Source organism: Glandiceps talaboti, chromosome 3 (genome assembly GCF_964340395.1).
Source record: "Glandiceps talaboti chromosome 3, keGlaTala1.1, whole genome shotgun sequence".
Lineage (NCBI taxonomy): Eukaryota > Metazoa > Hemichordata > Enteropneusta > Spengelidae > Glandiceps > Glandiceps talaboti.
Window position 1 is genome coordinate 27,116,445 of NC_135551.1, and position 21,211 is coordinate 27,137,655.

General features: G+C 35.1%; 1 protein-coding gene across 2 annotated transcripts; it reads right to left on the minus strand.

Moving 5' to 3' along the window:
- Nucleotides 1-6,349: 6,349 nt before the first annotated feature.
- LOC144453928 (SH3 domain-binding glutamic acid-rich-like protein 2) lies at nucleotides 6,350-21,060 on the minus strand. Of its 2 annotated transcripts, none has more exons than XM_078145297.1 (3): nucleotides 20,832-21,060; nucleotides 18,554-18,730; nucleotides 6,350-9,554 (listed from the first exon to the last, which is right to left on the minus strand). In XM_078145297.1, the coding sequence occupies exons 1-3, from the start codon at nucleotides 20,874-20,876 to the stop codon at nucleotides 9,489-9,491; spliced, it is 288 nt and encodes a 95-aa protein (XP_078001423.1). In that variant the 5' UTR covers nucleotides 20,877-21,060; the 3' UTR covers nucleotides 6,350-9,488. The 2 variants fall into 2 exon arrangements, with proteins under 2 accessions (XP_078001423.1, XP_078001422.1); XM_078145296.1 differs by lacking the exon at nucleotides 6,350-9,554 and adding an exon at nucleotides 10,252-13,534.
- Nucleotides 21,061-21,211: the final 151 nt, after the last annotated feature.

A 21,211-nucleotide genomic window follows, 5' to 3' on the forward strand; every position in this document is an offset into this window, starting at 1 on the left:
AATTTTACCTGCCACTTTTGGAATATTAAAGCTGCATTCATTGTTAACTCTTTACTTTTGAAATAAGCTACATTCATCATTTATGTGTCTCCTGTTTCAAATATAAAAAGTTACACGAGGCGACGTGAAACGACGCAGCGAAAAGTCAAATTTAAACCATGTACTTGCTGTACCCTTACTTGGCCAAATTTTGCTGTCATGGTGGTTGAAAAAAAAATGTTGTTGGATCCAAATCCTCCTCCTCCAAATCCCCCCCCCCCCAAAAAAAAAAACACCCCCCCGAATCGAATGGTTTACCCTTAGTTATACATACATAAATCATCTTCAGAGAGGATGACTTCCAGTATCATGGTGTAATTACATGGCTGTGTAAATTTAGATAGTGTTGTTTTTTTATTTCTTGTCGTGTTAAGCTTTGCATTTTTTTGTGACATGGAATACCACAAGTATAGGTTATAGCCCAATGTGAGATTTATCTATGCAAAGCCCACACTATTTGTCAAGAAATCTCTTATTATGTAAGGATGCTGAAGTCTACTGCCACCGTTATTTTATAGTGTACCACACAATTGCACATCTCCAGAATGTGGAAGGGGGGTTGCGTACCGTAGAATTGCATATATAAAATATATGTGTAGCGTTTGGGAATTCTTGGATTCATTTCAGGCTTGGGGCATATTTATTTAGAGTGCAAAGGATGGGGGGGCTGGTTGCGAGAACATTTTTACCAAACTCACACCCCCTGCCGTATATTCTGCTCGTTCCCTAAAAACAACTACACAAAACCATATTGACAACAGGCCCACGTTTTTTTCTTTTGCGAGTGTCTGTAACAAAATCTTTCAAGTTTATGAAAATATTAAAGGTTTGAATGTTGGCTATTGGCAAATCATGTGACCACATTCAAGAACTCTACATGTATCTCTATGTATGTATGCTACTGCTGTGTAAGAACGTTTACGCATTTGTCAGCATGACCTCTTGGGGGCGCTATAACAAGGCACCCATTCACGCCGTCCAGACATTGGATACCATAATCACAGACAAGGTGTCTGTGCAATAATATACATTGGAGAGAAATTTATCTCCAGTGTGTATGGTTTTGTTTATAAGCAATAAAACAACGCTGTGTGTATGATATAAAGATAAAATAGTTGCACTAAAAAAAAAAAAAACGTGTTACAACTCCCACATAAATTGATTTTGTAAACATTTTACTTTGAAAGGTTTTAGGAAATGCATTTATAAGTGGATGACTGCTCATCGAGTCCAGACATACATGGTGACAATTTCAGGATGGTATTAAAATTATTCTCATTATCCTAGGCCTGCCATAGGTGTATTTTCCCAAGAAAAGATTTACAATGCAGAAGGATTTACGTGCTGGAATCAGTCACCTCCTACTCGTAGCGTAGTGGTTACATGGGTCACAATATTCGAATCCCACCGGGAGTGCGCATAGTCAACATAGCGCGTATTTACTCTGCATTTACAATCAGTTGATTTGTCACACGTACCAACTCACCAGTGCAGTGGTAATAAAGTTAGGCAACGCTCTGCAAGGACACAGTCACTGCCTAAAGTAAAGTTAGGCAACGCTCTGCAAGGCCGTTGAAGATACAGTCACTGCCTAAAGTAGAGTTAGGCAACGCTCTGCAAGGCCGTTCAGGATACAGTCACTGCCTAAAGTAGAGTTAGGCAACGCTCTGCAAGGCCGTTAAGGACACAGTCACTGCCTAAAGTAGAGTTAGGCAACGCTCTGCAAGACCGTTAAGGATACAGTCACTGCCTAAAGTAGAGTTAGGCAACGCTCTGCAAGGCCGTTAAGGATACAGTCACTGCCTAAAGTAGAGTTAGGCAACGCTCTGCAAGGCCGTTAAGGATACAGTCACTGCCTAAAGTAGAGTTAGGCAACGCTCTGCAAGGCCGTTAAGGATACAGTCATTGCCTAAAGTAGAGTTAGGCAACGCTATGCAAGGCCGTTAAGGATACAGTCACTGCCTAAAGTAGAGTTAGGCAACGCTCTGCAAGGCCGTAAAGGATACAGTCACTGCCTAAAGTAGAGTTAGGCAACGCTCTGCAAGGATACAGTCACCGCCTAAAGTACAGTTAGGCAACTCTGCAAGGACCAGATACAGTCATCGCCTAAAGTAGAGTTAGGCAACTCTGCAAGGATACAGTCACCGCCTAAAGTACAGTTAGGCAACTCTGCAAGGATACAGTCACTGCCTAAAGTAGAGTTAGGTAACACTCTGCAAGACCGTTAAGTATACAGTCACTGCCTAAAGTAGTGTTAGGCAACACTCTGCAAGGCCGTTAAGGACACAGTCACTGCCTAAAGTAGAGTTAGGCAACGCTCTGCAAGGCCGTCAAGGATACAGTCACTGCCTAAAGTAGAGTTAGGCAACGCTCTGCAAGACCGTTAAGTATACAGTCTCTGCCTACAGTAGTGTTAGGCAACACTCTGCAAGGACCGGATACAATCACCACCTAAAGTAGAGTTAGGCAACGCTCTGCAAGGATAGTCACTGCCTAAAGTAGAGTTAGGCAATGCTCTGCAAGGATACAGTCACTGCCTCAAGTAAAGTTAGGCAACGCTCTGCAAGGACCAGATACAGTCATCTCCTAAAGTAGAGTGAGGCAACGCTCTGCAAGGATACAGTCACTGCCTCAAGTAAAGTTAGGCAACGCTCTGCAAGGACCAGATACAGTCATCGCCTAAAGTAGAGTTAGGCAACGCTCTGCAAGGATACAGTCACTGCCTAAAGTAGAGTTAGGCAACGCTCTGCACATTTATCATACATACCTCCTCTGCAAGGATACAGTCACTGCCTAAAGTAGAGTTAGGCAACACTCTGCAAGGCCGTTAAGGATACAGTCACTGCCTAAAGTAGAGTTAGGCAACGCTCTGCAAGGCCGTTAAGGATACAGTCACTGCCTAAAGTAGAGTTAGGCAACACTCTGCAAGGCCGTTAAGTATACAGTCACTGCCTAAAGTAGAGTTAGGCAACACTCTGCAAGGCCGTTAAGGGTGCAGTCACTGCCTAAAGTAGAGTTAGGCAACACTCTGCAAGACCGTTAAGTATACAGTCACTGCCTACAGTAGTGTTAGGCAACACTCTACAAGGACCGGATACAATCACCACCTAAAGTAGAGTTAGGCAACGCTCTGCAAGGATACAGTCACTGCCTAAAGTAGAGTTAGGCATAGTCTATCAGCTAGCCCTCGGATGTTCTTCCGATAAAATACGACACACAGCCGAACAACGCTATCGAGGATGGAACATCCATGTTCGGGCAGGCCCTCACATGCGAACTTCGTTCGCTTATAAATAGTTATAGCATCGAAAGAAAGCCCGAACGTCTAGCAGCAAGACTAAGTTAGGCAACGCTCTGCAAGGACCAGATACAGTCATCTCCTAAAGTAGAGTTAGGCAACGCTCTGCAAGGATACAGTCACTGCCTCAAGTAAAGTTAGGCAACGTTCTGCAAGGACCAGATATAGTCATCTCCTAAAGTAGAGTTATGCACATTTATCATACATACCTCCTCTGCAAGGATACAGTCACTGCCTAAAGTAGAGTTAGGCAACGCTCTGCAAGGATCTGGTCACCGTCTAAAGTAGAGTTAGGCAACGCTCTGCACATTTATCATACATACTATACCTCCTCTGCAAGGATACAGTCACTGTCTAAAGTAGAGTTAGGCAACGCTCTGCAAGGATCTGGTCACCGCCTAAAGTAGAGTTAGGCAACACGCTGCAAGGATACAGTCACTGCCTAGGAGCCTGTTACATTCTCCCTTAAATCCACTGAGACATAGCCACATAACATTCAAGGCGAATTATGTTTTTATCTTTTATTTCTTCTGAGTTATAGGTTTAAGTTGTAAGTGTTAATTATGTAGCTATCCAAGTATTAATTTCCTTTTATTTTGCAGACCTCCATTTATTTTTGAAAAGGAAAACAAGCAGCACTGTACATCATTTCATTCACAACTATTCATATGATGCGAACATTTGAATGCAATGTCGGTCTGTATATTTCCCCATAAACATCAAGGTAGGCAAGTTTGAATGATAATGTCGCTGAGCACAATTTTACAATTTCAAAGATAGTTTTCCTTTCTCCTACTGTGATTTGACTATGTTTGGCAAATTATGACATAGTGGAGCGCCCTCACACATCAGTTTACCCCTCTAGGAGGCTGAAGAGGGCAGACTCTTACAATCCATAGTTAACATAGATCGGTGGAGAAAGTGTACCAATATAATACTATTGGAGCTCTCCAACGTCTATGGTTGTCCATGTACTGTACACTAATTTCAACTCCTTATCAACCCCTAAATATTTTTCCCCTAATTGTTATCTCCATCACACATCTACATCCAAATTCTCAATAAATCATGATTGTTTCTTGTAGAGTGCATGATGGATTGTAAGAGTCTGCCCTCTTCAGCCTCCTGGAGGGGTACACTGATGTGTGAGGGCGCTCCATCATGGTGTACCTTACACACTATAGGGAGCTTTGAATACCATCATGTTGCTTTATGCAATTGTTTTTTTTTTATTTAAGCAATTGGCATTTTTCTTAAAACCACAAAATGACTTTCCCTATTCAGTTCATAAGGCAAAAAAAAATAATTGTGTGTTTCTGATAACGAGGCCTCAGAAAATAGGGTAGGTAGGTCGGGAACTTATTTATTTTAGTTTAGCTTTTTGTTTTTATTTTTGAAAAATATTGCTTTGACCCAAAAACAAACAAAATGTCGGTCAGAATACTTCTGTGATAGTAAGTATTTTAAATGTTTAAAAAAAATGTTTAAAGTGTACATGCAAAGGGTGATACTTTTTTTCGTCAATATGTTTATTTTGCCATAAGGTCAACTTCACAATCGGTTTTTGCCAGAACACGACATTTAATATTCGTCAGATGCCTCAAGCGTAGAGCAATACACTCCAGCATTAACATCTGATGGTGTGATTTAGCCATATTCATTTGGAGGTTTAATCTAGGATCAGACGGGGTTAGGCAAAAATAAAAATAACTGTTTGTTTCCGATAACATGTCTTCAGAAAATAGGGTAGGTGTAGGTCGGGATTTTATTTTATTGTACATTTTATTTTTTTAATACATATATAGTTTATTGCAATAGGTCTAATTACTTTGACCCCAAGACAAGATACTCATTGGTCACAATACTTCCATAACAGTTGATGAGATGTAAAAGAAGTAAATGAAGACAATTATGTGATTCAGAAGTAGACAAACACAATATGGAGACTGTGCTGTTACAGGCTGAAAAGACATCATTTCTCTCTGGAATGTGATTTTTTTTAAAAAGTAACCAAAGCAAGAAAATCTACAGGGAAATTATATTGTCATAATTTTACCTTTTTGTATGTAAAATTTGTTTATAGTTGGTGGCTTAAACTACGGTCTGTTGGGTTATCAGAAACACTCCTGTTTTTTCGCCGTATCGGAAACACACAATTTTTTTAATTTGGCTTTATCAGTGTTAATATGTTGAATCAACCACTTACTATTGAATGGATATCACAAAGGTTGCCACCAATCCTGATGTTGTAAAGTTATTGTCTAGCTTGTTCCAATCAGTAATTGTTCTTGAGAAAGACAGTTTACTGTAAATGTCTGTATTGCAATGTGGTATTTGAAAACAACTAGAATGTAAGATACGTTGTGCAGTTCTGCCCTCACCGGCCTTCTGTGAGGGGTTGACCAATATGTGAGGGTGCCCCCGTCAGTGCATACCTTACAAACTAGAAAATGAGTTAATTCATTTGTAGTGCATTTTCCACAGGTACTTGTCTAAATAGTTTAATATCAAAGTTTCTGGGTTTGATTGTCTGCTTGGGTATGGGTCTTTGTGGTATATGGGGGTTGTCGGTGGCCGAGCGGTTAGCTCGTACGCCTCTTACCTCTGCAGCCTGGGTTCGAACACACCTGGTATCAGCTGGGTTTGATTAAATTTAACATGCTGTAAGAAGAGTGTCGTTCAGTTTGACTCTATGCAGGTTTCCTCCTGCATTAACACTGAACTTTCCTCCTATTATTGGGCAATGCCTGTTGGATGGTTAATAAATAAATAAATAAAATAAAATAAATAAATATGATGTGTTGTCAGGTTTGATTCTACAGAACAATGCCATTGTTTCCCCGTCCACTCCATTTCCTTCCTGCATTAACACTGAACACCTGTCCTCTTAGTGAGCTATCACTGTCCAATGGTTTGTAAATAAACAAATGAACAACAAATAAAAAAATTGTACAATCACAAATAATCTCAATGATCTACATACTCTGCAAGTTTTTGAGAAAAGTGTAACATTTATTATTCCATACCAGTAGTATACTTCTAAATATTACAACCAAGCAATATTACTTTGGCACAAAGTTGCCATGGTTACACATTATCAAACAAACAGTATATTTGTAATCCTATGGGATGCAGCCTGATTTAAAACCAGCCCTACCTGTATGGCTGTAGTGTGTTTTACATTCCACACAAGGGGTTGAGTGACAGCAGTCAGAATGGAGTCACAGACCCACACACGCCATGCAAGTAGGGCTAGTTGAAAACAATCTTTACAAATTGTACTCAAGCTGTACTATCATACAATACATTTCTGTATATGGCTGTCAGTATTACTTTATGCCACAACACTTTTCTGTATGTGGTTGTCAATAATAGCAGACACCATAATACTGTAAGGTAGTGTAACATTCTCTTGTATGATTTAAACATTGGAGTTTGGTTTTATTATGTACATAACTTGGCAAACTACTTGAAAAGTAGGAATTTCAGGAGCATCACAAGGAATGTACATCAAACCTTATTTGATATTTTTAAAAGAAATCAATATACATTTCAGGCAATATTACTGTAGACTGAATGTTTCGTTGCTAGGGGTGAACATTTCATCACTTTCACCAAAAATAGTGAATGAAAAAAGTGACAAGTCGAGCGTCCAAAAAATCATGCCCAAAAACAAATCTATGCTTCTGTTACTGTCCTGTACAAGGCAAATGGCAAAATATTATCTTGATATTGAGCAGTGTTCATCAAATGCATCAAAACAGATCATAACAACATATTATGAAATTCATTTCGACTTCCTCAAAATCTTTGTCAGGTATGCTGAAAATAAAATGGAAACTTGAATCTGGTTAAAGAAACTATCTTCACTTCACGTCTTCATTCCCGTATTTACTGGTTAAAATATTTTGCTATACTGAACTTTAGTTTGTTTCAGCTATCACTACTTTCAGCATCTTAATTGCCATGCAATCAACTTGCTAACTTAATAACTATCAACGAACACTATAAAATCAATTGTAACATTTCAGGTATCAGGTAATCAAAATTCAAGCACATCACCTGTTCCTACGGCAACATGTTTCTCTACTCCTCAGCTATTGGAAGTATAAAACTACAAAACAAAGAATTCTAGTCAAGAATCGGCAAAAGTTCATAAGAAACCGTACTTGTAGATTTCACATTGGAAGAGATGAAGAAAAAATAACTACAAATATTTACATATAAATTCATAACTTGAAAATTTAAAAGCACAATTACACAGACACATAGTGGAATGTCTCGTAAAATAAAATCATTGATGGAAACTTGATTATGTCAAATAAATGAAGGAAGTCTTGATAACTGGAAGTAGATCTATTTGTAATGATTTATGTTGGCAGTTAGGCAAGTTGGGAAAAAAAACAATACTGATAAAACACATCAATTTCACTATATATGTCGTTCTGAAATTTTCAATTCATCCTCAACAGATTTTGTCCACATGTTCCACAGATACCAGTAATGCCAACACGGACAGTACCCCATGATGTAACACCAGTACCAGTCTGGTAATACGTAGGGTTTTCACAAGATTCCTTGTGGTATTCTCTGTGGACATACTCATGAGCATAGTGAGTGACTGTGTAGCAGAAAACATTGCAAAAAGGACAGAATTTATAGACTTAGTGGTTTTTAGGAGAAGTTGATTTCTTTTGATTCTGTGAATGGAGTAACATTACAATTAAAATGGACAGGGTCTATAAACAAAAACAAGCAAAAATGTCATCGTTGCAATACTAACAACTTTCAACAATGGCCATTTTCTTAAAACTGCTCTTTTTAATTTTTTAAACAACAAGATAATAAGAACGAACAATAAATGTTCATCTGAAACTTGTTTTATACCATTTCCCCCTATTTTGTGTACATGTTGGTATAATCCTGTTGCTTTATAATGTACAGACTGATCAATTTGATAGAAAATAGGTAGTCCACAATCAAAAGTTCCACTTTTCACTTCCTTAAATTTGAAACTTACCAGAACAGATGAGAAATTATCAAAAAATCTACAAGTTTAATTTCTGATATTTCAAATTTTCAAATTTACTCCTCTCTTAACTGGAATGATTAGTTATCCTCACCACTACACTCTCTTTCTACTTATTAAAAACATCAACACTATCAAAAAAAACATGCAAGTCTGAAAAATCTTCATCTGTAATAATGGCAGGGTTGAATCAAATGTCTAAAATGACAATGTTCAGATGAAATCTCTGTCCTGTATCAACCTCTGAAGATCCCTTGGACTATCAGATCATTAATAGGTCTAACCAAGCAAGTCATTAGCAAAAATCTGGCATTATCGGCACAAAAAATAATTAAGTATTGCAAAAAATAAATACATAAGCAGTTTATTACACAATTAATGGTTTTTCTTGAAGTATAAGCAAACAAGTATTTGGGCTTAAACTGATAGATATGTATAATGAATACCAGTCACAAAATTAGTCACTACTACTACTAAAATTAGAGTGCATAGAGTTACAAACTTTACCAATTTGTTGTTTCCAAATTTTACAAATTTGTTTGTGGTATGTCGCACTTTTGTTGAGGAAATACCAGAGATAAATATTCAAATTTGGTTACAGTGCCTTCTGTGGTTGACAAGATGTAAAATTTGTTAGAGTGCCCTCTGTGGTATAAAATGTATACTTTGGTATAGCGCCCTCTGTGGTATGAAATGTATAACTTGTAATGGCGCCCTCTCTGGTAGAAGAAATTAATTTACTGAGGTTATAAAAAACAGCTGGTTCCAGTAAATTAGTGGAATTCCGCACTGTTGGCTGTACACACACTCATTCTTCTTGGTCTTTTTGTTAGGTATAACATAAACATTTGATTGTAATCACATGTCTGTCACATGACTGGCACTTCTAGTGTAAAGATATATTTAAATCTCTGGTATTTCCTAATATTTCTGAGATGCTGTCACAGGAGTTTAAAATTAATGCTTCTTGTATAATATAAATATTTCAGCCCTAAAAAAACAGATACTGTGTAATACTTCTTGTTGGAACTACAAGCATTGCTCCATTATATAAAGAATACCACATACAATTACTCATGGCGGTGATGGTAGTAATAGTGTGGTCATATCGGATCCCAAACTTCATTTTATTTTCAGAAATGTATCCATACACTCCTCTTCTCGGGAACAATCAAAAGCCTCATAGTCCTGTAAAAAAAACACCCAGATATTAAGAGATTTCACAAATTGTAAATGGTCACCATGATATCCACAGACATTCAAACTCCAAGAAGGTCCTGATAAAGAAGTTGTATCCGTAGTAACCGAGTTTGTACATTTCTTGGGTGGGTAATTTTGGCTCTATATCTAAATATACTCCACTTACTAAAACTAATTCTATTTCTATACTCCACTTACTAAAATATACCAAACCATCATTTACGATTCACAGTAATGAAACCTGGTATTGACTCATTCTCTAAACTATTTGAAGCCATAATGATATGACAATTTATTAGATTTCCATTCTGTTACTTTGTTCCTCACCAAATTAGGTAATCTATGCAATTTCTAACAGATCCCCTCTCCCTCCTGTTAATAGGGTACCCCATAAAATTATGGTACTAGATTTGGAAATCTATCAAAGTTTTACCAGATTTCCCCTCTTGGTTACTGGGTTTCCCCTCCAACTTATGTACAAGGCATGGAAATCCCTAGAAGTTTTTACTAGATTTCCCCCTATCTATTACAGAAGTTCGTTGACCTTCAGTATAAACACTATATGACTTTTATTCTAAGGTTGAAGTAAAGAGAGTGATGACTTCCCAACTTCAGTAAAACATTGTCTCAACATCAACTCTAGAAAACTACACAAAAACAACAACAAAAAACAGTTTCATTACAATCAATTTATTAATTAGCTTAGTTACAAAGTAAGAGACATTTACCTTTAGGTTTGGAGGGAAAAATACTATGCAAAGAAAGTTTTGTAGCAACAAAAGTAAAATCAATTCTTACAGTGAAAAATAACATTACATTGCAAAGAAAGAAATACATCATACAGCATGGGTAGTCAAGTTTTTCAAAAAATAACAAAACTAAGTGTTTAAAAGCTGCATCCAAATAAAATGGTCTGGAAGCACTCTGGATATTAACAAACAATTTGTTCACCACACCGCCCTCTAGTGGTGAACAATAATCATCAATTTGTCGCGTTGAAAAAACGTAGACATGAAAAAAAGTAACTAGGTTGTGTATCAAAGAACTTTATTCTAATTATTTCAATTTCCAGTTCCAACCTTATGATCTGTTTACAGAGTACCGTATGTAAGCTTTCGGAGGCATACAATCTTCATCCTCTGATCTCAAGGAAATGGACTCTGTATGCAGTAGTATCATTTTCATACAATCATTTTCTATTGATAGAAGAAACAGCTACATTGTAAATTTTCTGATAAAACTGAAAAATGGTGTAATCTATGTTTATTTATAATATCATGCAGTAATCATGGCATGGAAGCATGCATGAATACAAAAAGAAGTTGTTGGACCCAAACACATTTGTACCCCCTATATTTCAGTAATTTTTAACAAGTTTGCGTAAAGTTGTATACAAATATCTTGGCATACTTGCATTTTATAAGATAACAATGAATAGATATGGAGACAATAACAAAGATAGGTCATAATACGATACTGAAATATGCTTAAAACAAAATAAATCATTATTTTAAAGATTTTGCAGCAATATTCTCATCCCAAATCGTACCATATATCAAGAAATGATTGACTAGAATTCCTCCTTGATATTGGAGTTCTAAAATCTTAGGAAATATCAGAATAATAAAATATTCTGATAAAGTTAACTAGCATATGAATCAGTGTAGTACATTGGAAACTTGTCTCAAATGTATGTAAAGTCATGTAACCATAGCAACAATTTCCTTAAGTTTTCAAAAATTATCAATTCAAAGGCAACAACTTACAATTTGCACAAATCTACTGTTAGTTTTGCAAAAGCACAGCTTATTTTTGCAAGCACCAAAATTGGGGGGAAACATCAGTTATTTTTCATAACTCACATTTGAATACATTGACAGCCATATGTATTGATAAAATAGGCACAAGTTTTAAATACCATCTGTTTGGCTCTAATTTTACATCTATCACTACTGCCAGCTTTCAGCAAAAATACTGCTTATTTTTGTCAGCATCAAATATTTGGGGAAGCATCGGTGATTTTAAATATCAACAGTATATTTTTATCGATATGTAGGCATAAGTTTTAATACCATCATTCCCACTCTAACTTTTCATACTACATCTATGTCAAAATCCGTAAAAAATCAAAATTTTGTATAATTTCAAAATATACAATAGTTCTTTCCCAACTTTTCAATATACTGCTTTGTAAGTTGTCACTACGGCAGGTGCTAGCATATATCACTCCCTTTCATACATCCATAGTCAATATTTCTGAATTTCCGTACTGGGCAAGGTTATCCTATATCCTGTAACTGTTATATCATATTATTAATCTGACAGTGTTGTAGTCTAAAACCTAGGTGATGTAAATACTTCATTGTCTGGTTTTTGAAATGATACGTCACAACCTTTCCTTTCCATTATATATGTTGTATTTGGTCGAGTTAAATATCAGTGACAAATTCTCGTAGTTTAAAAGTCTAGTACAATAGTCATTTTTTGCTCTCTTTATTTTATGACATCACCGACAAACTTGTGTAATACCAAAAAACCATTTTGTTCTTCAATCTATTATTGCAAACAATGAAGTTAGGACTCTTATTTTTCATCTCAGAATTGATAGCGCTTATTTCTAAATTTGCATTAGGGAATAACTCTGCCCTTGATGATGTTTAATAATGTTGTACACCAAATACAAAGTTGGAATACGTAGCACTGTGACTTTACTCTCTACCTTTCACTGCACATTTATAAACCATCTTGTGATGTTCTGCTATCAGGCAAAACTTCTATAGATATACATATATGTATTTGAAAGAACTTTTAAGGGGTAATATCTAGGTATGCATGCAGGTGATGTAAACATCCCTTTTACTGAAAATGGTCTTTCCATCAAAATGTATCTTGAAGGAGTACATAAATACATCACAACTTTACTCAGCAGAATTGCACGAAAGTAATATGTCTTTGTCTTGACCACATGTGGATACAAATTCCATACATGATTTATTTTGTATTTTTAGTTCGTATGGATGAGGATTGACGCTAGTGTCTTTATGATAAAAATCGATATCATGTCTAATAATTTCTCATCCTGGTAACATTTTGTAACTTCTATAAAATTTCAAATACATCAAGTGGGCAAAACTGATTCAGTTTCCAAGGTCATTTACAAAAGTTGTAATTTTTGCATCAAAATGATGCATTTCTACTGTATTATCAAAAATACAATAATTTGCACTAAAAATCAATGCATAGGTAAGGAAGCACAAACTAACTACCTACATATTTTATAAAATTACAAGCTGTAATATTTTGGATTGAAAAGGAAATCCACAGACATTATTAAAACTATTAATAATTAGTATTACCCTATCATTTCCCTTTATCCTGGACAACAAACAACATATTTCTAATAACAAAAAGACATTTTCCTTAAAATCATGTAGGTGATTTCTTCACCTGGTGAAGAGAATAAGGAGTCTTGGTTTTACACAGGATTTTGTGTGTTTGCTTTTGTTTGTGTGTTTGTTTTTGTCTATCTATATGTTGGGTGATTGCCCCAAGGAATACAGCCATCACCTGGTGTGAATATAATACTACAAACATACCAACAGACAAACATAAAATATGAAGTACTTGACTCGTAAACCTGGAAAACCAATGAACCCTTTTCTTACATCAGATTTTAATCTGCAGTACATTCTGCTGCCACTGTTATAGTGTTCTGTATACATTATTGGACACGCGACTGCTACTAATAGTAATAAATTGCTAGTGATGCTGTATCTATTGATCTCGCTTTTTTTTTTGCCTTGCTATGGGTGGGTGCTATAGATGTTTGGGTTTCTGGCACATTGCTATGGTTACTGTGGCTGGTCACATTGGTCATCAGGCAGTGGTTCCACTGGGTTAGGGTTAGGTATTTTCATGAAACTGTACCATGCTTTGTCTTCATTGGCAATGTCAAAGTCGTCATAGTCCTGTATAGGTTTGACAAAACAAGACAAACAGAAAACAGAAAAATTAATAAATCATTAACAGTATATTTTGTGTCTGTGATATTTAATTTATCTTTTGAAAAAAAGAAAATATTTGTGCAAAATGTAATTGTTCACAATTAGATATTTTTTGGAAAATTTTTATTTCTAACTTACTAGATTTCAAAAATCTACTTCAACATATATCAACATCAATGGATTAAATTTACAACTTTACTGTCTCAGGGCTTTGTCTAAATTTTTAAATCATACATGATTGCCTGAACAATTATTACACCATTTCATCTGCATCCATAATGCATACATTATACTCATGCTATTTTTAAATAAACAAACAAACACACAAACACACACACAAACAAACAAACAAACAAACAAACAAACAAACAAACAAACAAACAAACAAACAAACAAACAAACAAACAAACAAACAAACAAACAAACAAACAAACAAACAAACAAACAAACAAACAAACAAACAAACAAACAAACAAACACACACACACACACACACACACACACACACACACACACACACACACACACACACACACACACACACACACACACACACACACACACACACACACACACACACACACACACACACACACACACACACACACACACACACACACACACACACACACACACACACACACACACACACACACACACACACACACACACACACACACACACACACACACACACACACACACACACACACTGCTTTATTAGGTGCTATGTTAGGGTACCTGATATATCTAACACGTAGAATTTTTACAACACACTGGTAAAAGGTTTGTTTTTTATCATGCAGAGACAATTTTCTTTTAAAATGATAACCTTCAGTACTAGTTTACTGTATCTACAGGAAACTTGACAAACTTTTAGTTTTCATGTTATAAATAGACATTGTTACACATTGTTACAGTAGATCAAAAACTACTTCCATATCAAATACAAAGAGTGTGAATAGTATGTCTGCTATCTTTGATTATCAGGGGAAATGCTACAATTTTTTTCTGTGGTATATTTTACAGTTTTACATCCTCTTTGTCAGAAGTCATCAGGTATTAACATCGGCTATTAGTGAATCAATATATGGTAAGAAATTTTGGAAAAAATCGCCAACTCATTCAAAACAGACAACTCGGCTACCAATAAGATATTTTTTTTTTCATTTTAACTGAGAATAGGTTGGAGTTTTCTTGAACAAAGTAACAGGAAAAGTTAAAAGAGTTCATTTGATTTCTCTATTAATCACTCGTTTAGCAAATGATGAACAGGAGGACAAATAGCAATGAACCTTTCAGTGTATATTTCAGAGGAATTTGAGGAAGTCACTAGTCAGTTTTTTAGATGATGTATTATTTGTATTTTACAGAATAAATCAGTACAATTGAGAGACTATACTTGAGAAATAATTTGTTTTCCAATAAATGGTAAATTTATTAGTACTTACTTGTTGTACACCAAAAGTGACGCTGCCATGCAAAGCGCGACGACAACAACTCTTCCAAAGCTACGATACATGCAAACACCACGGACAAGGATTTTCATGCGAGTGGGTAAGTCGGCGTAGTGGAAAAAAGTTGCCAAGTTGGTTAGAGAGAAACTACCAGATTGACTACATTGTAAGAAGCTCTGCTTAGAAAATACACTGGTTAGAACATGAGAGTAATTGGTTTTAATATGATTGATTCAGTTAATACAGAACAAAGATTTAGTTACATAGCTGGAGTCTTAAGAGTAGCTGTTAGAAGTCCTTGTGTCTGCAGTATTGTTGTTTCTCTACGGTTGGAAACAATCTATAGTGTTGTCACCAGACCATAAGGTGTTGTTGACATTGCATATGGCCAAGTCAAAATATAAATACCTTTGCAAAAGACACAGAAGAGCTCATACTGAACTTATTTTACTTTTTTTTTTTGGGGGGGGGGGGGAGTCATAATGTCTCATTTTTGTTTTATTAAAAACTTTTATTTACCATTATTTTCAAGATTGTTCTTGCCAATACATACCAAAGATTAGGGTTGGCAGGAAAAACTTGGTAAAGGTCAGATTATTATATGCTTGGTATCACACTTTTTTTTTTTCTTTTTTCTTTTTTTTTGGGGGGCAACACAATTTACATTTTAATAACACTGTAACTGTAACTTAATTTGTACATAAATTTCTACTGCAGACATCTATGAGGTTGTAAAAATGGTACATACAACTTAGGTAGAAATGAAGACTCCTGCCATATAACTAAATCTTCGTTCATCAAGGAAAACAAGGCAGCTAAGTGTCAATGTCTACTATATTATGCAATTGTTAGGAACATAATCTATATGTAAGAACTATCAAACAGCATATCTATAGTAAAAAACAAGTTAGCTTGACTACACAAACATACAGATATGCATACAATGATTATGAACCGACATGACAATTGAGTTACCCCAAAATATATACATGTAACATGTAAAGTTGTCTTTATTGAGGAGTAGTAATTAATATCACTTAGCGACACCTTACTAATTAATATCACTTAGATACATTGTCTTGGCCAGTATCCTTCATGTGTCATCAACCATACAGGGAAATTTCCAGGCAAAATTCATGGAAAGTAAAGTCAGAGATGGTTGGTGGAATCTGTTCTAAGCTGTCTTAGTATATAATTTCAGTGCATAGTACAGGGTAAATTTCTGAGATATGTGTGCAAATGATGTCAACCCCTAAATTATACAAGGCAAATTTCTGTGTATATGCTAACAATGTTAATCCAACATTGCACAGGGTTAATTGCTACATATGTGCTAACAATGTCACCCCTACATTATTCAGGGTAAATTTCTATATGCTCTACCAATATCACCCTTACATCACACAGGGTAAATTTCTACATATGTGCTAACAATGTCACCCCTACATTATACAGGATAAATTTCTATATACACACAAATAATGTCAACCCTGTTTTGTCTAAGATTTAAAAGTAGGGACACAGACTGTACACTGAATTCAATGGCAAGGAAGCAGGTTGTACACAATGATGAATGAGGAACATTCAAGAATTTCTTGTATCATCTATATATGGCAATCAATTTGCATATCAATAAGACATAACATGCTAGCTACCTAATTATGTATTCACCTAGTATGATTAGACAGACTAATTTACATGGTATAGTTCTCTCTACAAAGCTGGTCATTGATGGCGATAAAGTTGGAGATGGAGTTAATGTATATGTATCTATACGGTGTGCATAAGGAAAGAAATTGGAACCAGACTATATCCACAATAGGTTGTTCAAAATTCTTTCAGTTATGAAATTTTGAATTAGATACTTTGTTAAAAATTCTTTCAATTATTTGATTTTGAATTAGATACTTTATGATAGCATCTTTTGAGATACCCATGACCAAAATTCGCCCTCAAGAGAAATTGGATACTTTGTAGTTATCACACTCAGCAAATTTACGGTGACCTTAGTTCTAATTCATCAAAATTCGTAAAAGTTTCAGAGCACAATGAGCCAGTACGCATTCCTATCAACACCCTCTAGTGAGTCTTTTCGCCACCAGTACTGAATAAACGATTGATTGATAGCATTTTTTTTATCTCTGAACTCAATAGAACAGTCAGCTTGTAGAAATTTACTAAGAGACTGAACTTGGTGAACAAAAATTTAGAATTAGAAATATATAGCTACATAAATAATATAAATATGTAATACTACGGCATTATAATTAGGTTTTGCATTCAAAGTACACGTGGATGGATTCTAAAGACCAATCATATGTAATTTGTACAGGGTGTATATAAACTGCTATCTGGCTCAGATTACAGGAATAATTTGTTGTAATTGAATATTTTTAGTATTGACAAATACTTTATTTTTACTCAGATGAAAAGGAATTGTAAAGATAAACAATTCTGCTCACATTGGTAATTACTATGGGTTAAAATCAGTTAACTATGGAATAGCTTGGGAAATTTTACATTTGAATATCATCTCACAATTTGTCTATACATTTGAAATATGTCATTGTTAAAGTCGTAGAAAATGGCTAATCTACTTTTGCCAACAGTCAATCTTATCAAACTTCACCATTTCATGGTCTAAATAATATGGCTGTCTGACTTGCTAATCAAACTTCACCATTTCATGGCCTACATAATATGGCTGTCTGACTTGCTAATCACACTTCTTGCTTAAGTCTCAAAACACTTGTGATGCTTGCAGTGGTGTCTTACTAAGAATTGTTGCAACCTTTTTTCAATGCTACCCGTGTGAATAAACAGTGTGAAATATGTCTCTCAAGTAACATTGAGTAAACTGTGTAAACTAGTTGGGAAACTGAGATGAATTTCAGAAACAGACATCTTCTGAAGTGTTTGTAACTTTAATGCAATATATTAATGTCACACTCCCCTCCCCATTGCCACTACTCCCCCTCCCCCATATTCAGATATCTGCATGACATACAACAAGTACTTAAAGTTTGCTAAATTTGGAATCCAAGGGTTTTTACAAATTCTTGGTGGGAATGAGAACAATATGACTTTTCAAGGCAGTATAATCCTGTTATCCTCTATTTCTGTACACTATCACTTCACCTGTGTCAATTTAGTTACAATGCCCTGCTGTCCTAGTCAACTTGAATTTAGTTACAATGCCCTGCTGTGCTAGTCAACTTGAATTTAGTTACAACGCCCTACTGTCCTAGTCAACTATACCAGGTGACTTGAGGAAATGGGAATGCTTTATATTTTAAGTTACCATGGAGACAGGTTATCACTTCAGTGCTGCTGCGCTTATTCATGGACATAGATTCCCAATTTGTGTTATTTTAAAGACCAGGCTATAAGGCTTGATAGTGTCATTTATTTGGCTCAAGGAAATTATCCAGCCAGCTAGCCAAGTCTCAAAGCTAATCATTTTAAGAAAATAACCAATTTTCTGAAGGGAAATAAAAAGTTGTATGGATTACAAGACTGTAACTTACCCCACAATATTCATCATCATTGTATATCTGTGGAGGGAGTGGCTTTCCACTTTCTGGCTGTTTACTGTTCTCCCACATGAACGACTTGGCTTCATCGTCCTGTGATATGTCAACTTTTTCAAATTCAATTTTTTTACCTTCTAGGACCATAAACAAATTCATTTGATTCTTCTTAATCTACAGGAATTAAATAAATGTAAAAATAAAATACATGTTTTACAACCAAAGGCATCTCTGAAGTAATGTGGAATTTTGAAGCAGTTTAAAAATCACAAATCAAAGTTGTTTTTCCTGTTCTCACTTCCTAAAATCAGATTAAACCAATTTAGTTGAATCAGTCTAAAACCATCTCAAAGTAATTGGGTTCAGAAGCAACACAAAAGCAAAAGTAAATTGCTTCAGCTTCAAATCCACTGCCCAGTTTTTCTCGCTGGTACAAAAACTGCATGGTTTCAATTTGAATCAATTTCATATTGATTCAGGTAGGGACAGAGCTAATGTTTTACAGTCAAATTTACCTGTAAAGTAAATATTTTAGTCAAATTTACCTGTAAAGTAAATATTTTAGTCAAATTTACCTGTAAAGTAAATATTTTAGTCAAATTTACCTGTAAAGTAAATATTTTAGTCAAATTTACCTGTAAAGTAAATATTTTACAATCAAATTTATATGTAAAGTAAATGTTTTAATCAAATTTACATGTAAAGTAAATGTTTTGCAGTCATATTTACCTGTAAAGTAAATTTTTACAGTCAAGAATTGACAACAATTTGAACTCTGACATTGATTGTTAGTTTATTTTGAGATTGTTCCTCATAGCTGTAATTTCATACATTGTTGATGACTAAGTTTTATCATTTAACTTCAATAGTGAAGAAATGAAGAACAATATTCTTTGGGCTTGAAAGGACATTCAAGTACATTCATGGTATATGCACATCTTGTATTCAAGACCATCTTTGTTAATGTGGCCATTGTACGTACAACATTAAACCTTTTAGAAATTTTTTAAAGCTTTTTTGCAATGTACTGAGCTACAAACACAGACTTTGTTAATATTGTTTCATATTGATTTTTCAAGTAAGATAAGAAGCCATTATAAAATTGTTTTATAAATCAAATATCAAAAACACATACCTATATTAAATGTCAATGCAAACATGACACACAACAAAGCAAACAAATTTTTCCCATAGCAAACTGACCTGAAGAATTCAGGTGGGTGACCAAGATGGGAAATGTATATGACAGCATTTCTATCACCAAATGTCAAAATAAAATAGAAAGCTGTCAATCAAATAAATTATGAAATCAAGGCTGATAATGCACATTGTAGCTTTGACAGGATAAAATCCTACATACATAAAAATATTTTTTTAACTTGCATTTTTTTCATTGTCATTTTCAAGGAGAATTTCCATAACAATCCACTTCTTAGCTTCTAATTTGGTTGCCACTGGCTCTAGTAACAAGATTTTTTTGTAACAAGATTTTTTTTTCATATTATGCCACACCTTTCCATAACAATCATATCAGCTTATTGAATGGAATCTAGGAATGGAATGTATGTCAATGTACCATTACGTTACAAATCATGCAAATAAAGTATTCCATGTTTAGCAAAACAATTGACCCCTCAATTACTTCCATCTCTCTTGTCTGTGTAAACATCATTATCTTTAAATTTCTGCATATTATGTAACTTTTAAAAACTATTATTATCACAACAAAATCAGTAGAAAAGTTGTTTTCGGCGTAGTACTCATTTGCTAAACCGACATAAATACTGCATCAACAAACCACACCTTATATAAGATACATTACATAATTTGCATCGATGTCAGTTTGTTGTCATTTTTTTCTGCGTTCATATAAAATATTAGTGTTAGTGAATTCTGAATATATAATATTAATTTCTCATTTCTGCGATTCATTGTCAACACACTGTACACCGAATATTGTATGAGTAATCTGTACTTGTCGCCTTGTCGAATTTTAACGCCTTACAAGTTACACCGTCTGTGGCAGTCTATCCATTAGCCAGTCGTTCTATTTTCTTGAAGTTAACACTAAATTTACTCCAATATTTCAGACAATAAGTACAAAATTTCGATGAAAAGTTGAAGTTTCACGTATATTAGAACCTGACAATTATGACTACTTTGCTTTAAATATTTACTGTCCTCAATTGCTCCAGTGTACAGTGAGAAGTCCAAGCCCCGGGCAGAACATTAGACTTTCCGAGACTTGACCCCAACAGCTGACCTCAACTCTTACCTTACTCGAGCTCGAAACGCTGGAGTAATACACCTTGACAACCATCTTGGAAAATAAACTGCCTCCACGAAATCGACGGTTGATTAGCAAAGACTGTGTTCACACAGTAACGTCGATGTAACTGCAAGGATGGCGGCGATATTCCACAGATTATAACCAGGAAGTAAATAGGGAAGCCCTCAATCTGGACAGTGCAAAAATGGTACCCCGCCTATCTTCCGCAAAACCGATTACGTCATCAAAACAAGTGCATAACTTGGTTCATTTACATATATTCACTTCATAACTGTATTTCAGTGGTAGGGCTCGGATCATTTAACATTTCAAGAGAGAAAATCAATAAAATACTCGTAATTTGGAAAGCTTTTCAAGTGTGAATA